This window comes from Panthera pardus, unplaced genomic scaffold, assembly GCF_024362965.1.
Source record: "Panthera pardus isolate Hobbes unplaced genomic scaffold, ASM2436296v1 HiC_scaffold_3, whole genome shotgun sequence".
Taxonomy (NCBI): domain Eukaryota; kingdom Metazoa; phylum Chordata; class Mammalia; order Carnivora; family Felidae; genus Panthera; species Panthera pardus.
In genome coordinates this window covers 15,964,416-15,972,458 of record NW_026526876.1, presented here as the reverse complement: position 1 = coordinate 15,972,458, position 8,043 = coordinate 15,964,416, and the positions used below count along the sequence as shown (strand labels likewise).

Below are 8,043 nucleotides of genomic sequence, written 5' to 3'. Positions count from 1 at the left end.
TGGCTCTGATGAGTGACCGAGGCATCAAGGGCTGGATCCCACGCCCTCCCTAAGTGAGATGCGTAACCTCCCTCCCTCCCCATCCACGCCTACGGCACCGGGCAGTGACCACACGCATTCGTCCGGGAGTGTGCTTGTTGTTCTAACAGGGCTGATAAATGGTCACCCAGAGAGCCCACTGGCTGAGGCTCTGGGGGCAGAGGACGTGCGCACATGACGGTGTGTGAGTGCATGTGAGTGTGTGCATGTGTGTGCGTGCACACGTGTGTGCCGGTGGGAGAGTACGCGGGTGTGCACGTTAATTGTGTGAGCATGCCCGCGGGTACAAGTGTGTTGAAAGTGTGCGTATATACAGGTACTGAGTGTGCTGAATGCGTGTGGGAGTGTGTGAGAGTGTGTGACTGTGTCAAGTGTGTGAGAATATGTACACGGGGCGCGTGGGTATGCACGGAGGTGTGTGCGTGTGTGAGCGCGAGTAAACGTGTTAGGACTGTGCAAAAGTGTGTGAGCACAAGAGCGTGTGCACATATGTACAAGAGTGTGTCACGTGTAAGAGTGTGAGCTTTCGTGTGCACCTGCCGCGTGGGAGTACCGAGTGTACGTGTGCACGCTGGCACGTGTGAGAGTACGCGAGTGCACGGGTCCACGTAAGTGTGAGAGTACCAAGGATACGTGCGTACGTGTGTAAGCACGAGGGCACTAAGTGCACGGGTGCACACGTGTCTCGTGCAAGAGGACGCGAGGGCGCGTGCATGAGTGTGCGCGGAGCGTGTGAGTGCGGCGGCCCGTGTGCGGTCGCCCTCCCGGAAGGGGCCGTGGCCGAAGCCCCTCCCGGCTTCGCGGGTCTGGCGACACCTCCGGTTGCCTCTCCGCGGGCCCCCTCCCAGCCCGTGTCCTTGCCCGTGTGTCTTTCCCAGCAGGGCGCGCGGGAACATGGGCTCCCGGGGACTGAGACTCGGGCTGGCGAGCTGCCTGCTGCTGGCCTTCGCCTGTGGCCCGGTGCTGGGCCGTGCGCCGCGCGGCCCACAGGAGCTGCAGGAGCAGGAGGGGACCGAGGAGCCGCCGCTGGACCACGCGGAGAGGTGAGACACCGGGGCGGTGTGCATGCGGGCGCTCGGGCTTGGCGGGTTGAGCCTGGGGTCCGGAGCACCGCAGGGGGGTCGTTCGGGGCCGGACGCGAGGGAGCAACAGCCAAGGCCAAGGGACGGTCCTCGCGGGGGCCGATCCTTGAGGACAGACCAGCCATCTCCCCTTTCAGCGAGCCTTACCTGAAACCGAGGACTGTACCCCTCCCCGTTCTAACCCCAAAGGGATTGGGTCTGTTCGGTTTTGCAGCCACATCCTTAAATAAAGAGTTCACCGAAGGGGCGCCTGGGTGGCTCAGCGCGTTAAGCGTCTGACCCTTGACTTCAGCTCAGGTCGTGATCTCACAGTTCGTGGGTTCAAGCCCCACATCGGGCTCTGCGCTGACAGCGCGGAGCCTGTTTGAGATTCTGTCTCCCCCTCTCTCTGCCCCTTCCTTGCATGCTCTCTCGATCTCTCAAAAATAAATAAACATTAAAAAAAAAAAGAGTACACCAAGCCCCCCACCCCAGCCCTTGGGTTGTCTTTCCATTCTGGTCTTGTCCTTTGAGAGTACCTTCCAGGGTTCTGAGAAGCGCCGTTGGGAATATTTTGTAGGGACACACCAAATGCCTAGGGTGTTACTCCTGAAACTGTCGTTCCTCGCATGTGAGGTTCCAGCCCGATGCTTTGAGTTTCTGCATTAGTCTCAGCTTCGGGCCGACCTGATGCCCCAGGCTTTAGGTGTGCTTCACAGGACGATGGAATTGCATACGATGTGGCACATGGTGACATCTGTCACCTCCTGCTCCTTTTCCTCGTCCTCCACTTCCCCCTCCTCCCCCTCCTCCTCCCCCTCCTCCTCCTCTCTCTTTTCGCTCAACGAACATTGACCATCTAATATTGGTCTGGCCATCCGCTAGGGACGGGGGGACCTGCACAGATGACAGTCCCTGGCCTCCGGGAACCCTGAGGCTATGGGGGAGCAGAGTGGTGAACAGTGAGGTAGGACAGGTATGCCCACAATGCTGGGGGTGGCGGTGGGAGGGGGGACCGAGCAGAGGAGTGACCTCATCTTGAAGGACACCTGGGGGGCATCCGGGTGCAGAAGGAGGGTGTGTGGGAATTTGTGGCCATGCCGGGTGGCTTTGGGGTAGTGGAGGGTAGGAATGGGAAGGGAACTCCTGAACTTAATCCTACAGGGAGTCATGGACGATTATCATGGAGAAGGTGGGGATGTCTGGGGATGTCATGGAGAGGTTTCAGGATCCTGGGGTTCCAGAAAGAAGGCTGGAGAAGGCAGAGAAGATGGATGGGAGGTGTGGGGGGAGGCAGATTCCAGGAGGGCGGTCAGAGTGGTGACGGTCCCCCAGAGATGGGGAGGCCTGAGGACCCAGCTTCTGCAGGTGCCTTGGTGGGGGGTGCTGACTGCTCAGGACCCCGTGGTCCTCAGAATGTGGTGGCGAGGCCAGAGACATCTCCCAAATGAGCCTGAAGCTCCATTCTGGGTGGCCGATGACGGTAACGTGAGGAAGGCTTGGAGGGAGAAGGTTCCGGGGGCGCAGTGACGGGCCGACACTTTGGGACACATCACCTCTGTGGGGTTTGCGGGGTCTAGATGGAGACTGCCGGCAAGAGGCGGGGGTCCACCTGGGAGTCCCCACCTGGCACTTGCGGGGCCTGAATTTAGGGTGTGCGGATCCGTTTCCTGGATTATCTGGGGTTTAAAAGCAGGAGCGGAGGCAGAGAAGGAACCGGCCTTTTGAGATGGAGTGACTACCTCTGAGATTTGTACCTTCGGCTCCAGAGCCTGGGAGCAAACAGAGAAGCCAGAAAGAGCACCGTGCAGCGCAGGGCGAGGCCGTGAGGTGGCAGCACGGAGCTGTCCCCGGCCACCCCGCCCCGGCCGCCCCTGTAGCGTGGGTAGCAAATGTTAGAGCGGAGTCTCCAGCTCAAAGCTCAAAGGAACGGTAAAGATCTGGCCGAGCCCTTTCATTTACAAATGAGTCAGCTTCATGTAGTATCTTCTAGAACCACAGTTGATGGAGGGGGTTCACAGCACCGTCACACATCCTCTGAAAGCCCTCCCGGAGGGGCAGAGCTCTCCAAGCAGCCCGGGCTCGGCTCCCACGGCCGGCAAATTACTGCTGTGTTTGTTATCGCTGTTGGTGAGGATTGCTGTGACCAGAAGGCGGGGGGGTGGGGCTCTTCCAGAAATTTCATTCAGGGGTCCCAGACTTCGCCAAGAGCCAACGCTGCCTGTGTCGAGGGAAAGCGAGTGCACGCCCTGGCACGCCCAGGAGAGAGGGGAGGCAAGCAGGTTAGACCAGACCCTCTGGCAGCAGGAGAGAGAAGAGAGCTCTTGGCTTCCCCGGTAACGTCTTTATTCCCTTAGGGATGAAAAGAACCATGAAAAATACAGCCCCAGGCAGGGGGAGGACGAGCCCGCTTCCCGATGCTTCCGCTGCTGTGACCCCGGCACGCCCTTGTACCAGGCCATCCCGGTGCCGCAGATCAACATCACCATCCTGAAAGGTCAGGCTGCTGCCAAGCCACCGAGGGGACCTTCTCCCGGGTGGGGGGGGGAGTGCTCTGTTCTGCGGGGGACGGGGGGGAGGGGGAGAGGATGTAGTCTTTTTTTTTTTTTTTAATTGAGTTTATTTATTTTGAGAGACAGAGCAGAGGAGGGGCAGAGAGAGAATCCCAGGCAGGCTCCGTGCTGTCAGCGTGGAGCCCGATGCGGGGCTTGAACTCACATGAACCTGTGAGATCATGACCTAAGCCACCCAGGCACCCCAGGAAGATGGTGGTCTTTAGGGTGGATGAGGCGGGCCGCCCCTCAGGGCACAGAGCAGAGGCAGGCTGACCTCTAGAGGTGGAGGAGGAGGAAATTCCATCCGAGGCTCTGTCCCCTTTCCAAGAGGGCAGATTGGAAAGAAGTGGCCCGCAGGACCGGGGTCTCGCCGCCCCCCCTGCCCCCGGCTGCATCCGAGCCTCTGTGTCCTCTGTTCTGGGGCTCGGCACCCCACCCCCCGCCCCCAGCCCGCTTTCTGAAATGCCAGCGGCCGCCGCGGCCCGGATAACCTCACGCAGCCCTGCAAAAGTCTGACCGGGAAGCTCCCGGGCGAGCCCGACATCTGCAGTTCATTTGCTCCGAGTCGGCCGTGGGCCCGGCCGCAGCGCCTGCCGCTTTTGGACAAACCCACATGTTCCCTTTGCTTTGCCAGCACTTTCCGGAGGGGGAAAACATGAAGGCTTCTGGATGAAAATAGAACAGCCGTGGCGGCTGGGCCAGCTTTGCTCGACGCCGCGTGCTCTCTCGTCCCTTTTAGGTGAGAAGGGTGACCGAGGAGACCGAGGCTTGCAGGGGAAATACGGCAGAACAGGCTCCGCGGGCGCCAGGGGCCACACGGGCCCCAAAGGGCAGAAAGGGTCCATGGGGGCCCCCGGGGACCGCTGCAAGAACCACTACGCCGCCTTCTCGGTGGGCCGGAAGAAGCCCCTCCACAGCAACGACTACTACCAGACGGTGATCTTCGACACGGAGTTCGTGAATCTCTACGGCCACTTCAACATGTTCACCGGCAAGTTCTACTGCTACGTGCCGGGCATCTACTTCTTCAGCCTCAACGTGCACACCTGGAACCAGAAGGAGACGTACCTGCACATCATGAAGAACGGGGAGGAGGTGGTGATCCTGTTCGCCCAGGTGAGCGACCGCAGCATCATGCAGAGTCAGAGCCTGATGCTGGAGCTGCGGGACCAGGACGAGGTGTGGGTGCGTCTCTTCAAGGGCGAGCGGGAGAACGCCATATTCAGCGACGAGTTTGACACGTACATCACCTTCAGCGGCTACCTGGTCAAGCACGCCCTGGAGCCCTAGCCCTGCTGGCCCCGCGTCCCCCCCCATCCCCCCCCCCCCCGGGGAGGGGTGGGGGGCACGGGTCTCGCTGCCGCCCCTCCCCCAGGCCTGGCTTCCCCGCCTCACTGCCCAGCTTCGGCCCTCCACACCACACCCCTCGCTGAAGGGGAAGCGGAATCGGCTTCCAGGCCTTGGGGGCTCCCGGGTGGGCTCACCGGGTGGGCACCTGCGAGGGGGGGGGCGGCTCCCCTCCATGCACGTATCCCCAGGCGACCCAGCAGGCGCCCGCGGCCACGGGGCAGGGTGTCCCAGAGTCATCCCCGCTCCCTCCCGTGGCTGGAAGTAATTAAGGAAATTGTAACGTTTGTGAAAGAAACAAGAGGGAGGCGTTGTGATTCTTGCCTTCCCACCGGCCGCACCAGTTCCCTGGGGAGGCCGTTCCAGCTTGAGCTTGTGTCAGCCTCCTGCTAGAGGAGACCCGACGTGGACGCTGTGGGCCACGGGGGAGGGGGGCGGAGGGCGTGGGACCCTCCTCGGCCATTCATGAGCCTTCTTTGGCAACCGCTGGACTGACATCCACGTCCTGGGGTCGGCACGGCCTTGCCCCGAGGGTTCGGCTGGACTGTCTGAGCCACAACAGCGAGGGGGGGGGTGTGTGTGGCTGGGGTGGGGGTAGCGAATGTCAGCTCTCAGCAGGGCAGCCAAGCCCTGGGCCTCGGCCTCTGGGCTGAGATGAACAGCCTGCCTGTTGGAACCCACAGACTCCTGACAACAGCCGGGGACCTGGGAAGTCCCTGGGTCTGCTCAGCACAACCAAGGCAGAGCCATCCATCTGGCGTGGTTCTGCCCCCACGGCCCCAGACTGCCCCGGAGCCCTGGGCAGGGCCTTCACGCCCGCCACCCTGGTGCTGGCTTTCCGCTCCTCCTCTCAGACGGGTCAGCCATGGAAGGCACTGGAGCCATACTTTTGTAACAGCTGTCGTGGTTATATAATATTTGCTATACAAGCTCCCTGCACACCATCTCCAGTCCTGTTTCCCTGAGGGCTCAGTGCTCTCCCCCAGGCCTCTTTGACCAGTAGCCTAGGACACCGCGGGAGGGCCTTCCTCTGGGCCCCGGAGCAGGGAAGAGCCGGAAAGAGCCGGAAGGGGCTGGAAGGCTCTGCCTGCCTCGGAGCCCCCGCGGGGCACCGTCCCTCTGACCAGGAGAGAAGCATGTCTCAAGCACTGAAGTCAGAACCCTCTCTGGGAGGTAGGGTGTAGAAACACCCGAAGCGGCTGCTGGCGAGATTTGGTGCTCTGGCCCGTGGCTGACTTTGGCCCGGTGGCCCTTCCCTGCCTCTCTCCGTTGACGCCCAGGGCCAAGGTCCCTCTCCTACCTGCTTGGGCCCCTAAGCCCCTACGGGAACCTTCCTTCCCTCAGGGAAGGGTCGGTCCTTCCCTGGTGACCCTTGGCCTTGACCCATCCCTCTGCCCTCCCGGGGGCCGGGCCACCGGGTCTGGGCCCCGTGCCTCCTTCCCTCTGAAGGACTTCTGCTGGTCAGACTTTCAAAACGGTGTTTCTACGGGCGTGCTGGTGAGTGGAGCGTCCGCCTGCTGCTTTGTGCTGTCCCGGTGCTCTTTCGGAAAACATTAAACTTGGAACCATGCGTTTGAGCATCATGGCCTCTCCAGTTTGGTCCTTGAACCACATCCTGCCCCTTTCTCTCCCCCTCCCCGCACCCCACCGGCCGCCCGCGGGAAGCCTGGGGGCCCGCGGTGGCTCGGCACCGGGAACGTAGGTACCGGCGGGCACAGGCCGGGCCCCGAACTGCCTTGTTCCTCCGGGCATGTTTCCCAGGCTCAGCGGGGCGTGGCCCGTTGGGCACCCTGTGCCCGAGGAGTCTGTGAGGGGCGGGCGGGAGGCAGGCCTCGGGCAACTGTGCTGCTGTCCCCGGGTTGCCGTGACAACCCGCCACAAGCCCGATGGCTTACAACAACACACATTTCTGTCGCCCTGCTCCGCTCGAGAGTCCGAAGGTTCTACATGAAGGTGTTGACGGGGTCGCTTTTCCTCCCAAGCCCGTAGGGGAGGACCCTTCAGCTTCTGGTGGTCCCCGGCATTCCGTGGTGTGTGGCTGTGTCACCCCAGTCTCTGCCCATCTCTGTCTTCTTTCTTGGGCCTCTCAGACCTCCCTCTCCTTTCCCTCATTAAGATACCAGTCACTGGATTTAGGGCCCACCCTACACCCAGGATGATCTCCTCTCAAGATCCTTAACTTAATGACCTCTTCACATTCACGGGAATCAGGGGTTAGGACTTGGATGTACCTCTTGGTGGGGGGGGGGGGACATGATTTAGCCCAATACAATGACCCGCTGGCTTGAATACACCCACCAACAGCCTCCCTTATGCTCGAGCACTGAAGAGTGGACGCTTCTTCTCTCCGTCGCTTGCCAACTGGGTTAGCGGCCAGAGCCCTTATCCGACGGCGGCCAGCAGGCAGTGCCGGAGCTGCCTTTGCTCCCTCTGGTGCCAGCAGGGCTGGTGTCCTTCCTCTGCCTGGTCCTGGGATCAGCCCCTGCTCGGCTGTGGGCAGGCCCCCACCTCCACCCAGCCGAGGCCATCCATATAGAAGGATGTGCCGTCTACGCAGCGGGGAGGCTATCTCCTGAAGACGCACGGAGAGAACGGGCCAGCTCCCTCCAGATGCCCACCGCCTGCCCTCTCTCCAGGACACGGAGCGCGGAACACCTGCTCTACCGCCCGCCAAGCCAACGCGGGGGATGAGGTGGCGTTTGCTCCAGAGCCCACGCAATGCTCTCTCTTTCTCTCTGAGCTCTCCCCACACCCAGTCCTTGCTGTCCCTGTCCTTCTACTGTTCTGTTCCCTTCCTGTTTGCACTTCTGACTCTCCAAATATTTACCTTGCCTGCTTCGTGGCTGCCCATGTGCTAGGTGCTGGGACGCCATGACGAGTAAGATAGGGTACTTGCCTTCCGGAGGACTTTTCTGGGGTGTTAACTGTGGTGTGACACAGATGTAGCCTCCTCAGCAGTGGATGCTTGGCACCTAGTTATCTGCCCCATATGACTCCCTCCCCAAGCAACTTACTTTGCATGGGCTCCTTGCCCTGTGCCC

At 61.4% G+C, this 8,043-nt stretch overlaps 1 protein-coding gene across 3 annotated transcripts in view; it reads left to right on the top strand.

Moving 5' to 3' along the window:
- Positions 1–6,582, top strand: part of C1QTNF1 (C1q and TNF related 1) — a 21,114-nt gene extending 14,532 nt beyond the window's left edge. For 2 of the 3 annotated variants that reach the window (XM_053893456.1, XM_053893455.1), the window contains 3 exons: positions 918–1,082; positions 3,458–3,597; positions 4,395–6,582. In XM_053893456.1, coding sequence (XP_053749431.1) covers positions 934–1,082; positions 3,458–3,597; positions 4,395–4,945 — 840 coding nt within the window. In that variant the 5' untranslated portion in view covers positions 918–933 and the 3' untranslated portion in view covers positions 4,946–6,582. The remainder of the gene's footprint in view (positions 1–917; positions 1,083–3,457; positions 3,598–4,394) is intronic. The other variant, XM_053893457.1, reaches the window with a different exon arrangement.
- Positions 6,583–8,043: the final 1,461 nt, after the last annotated feature.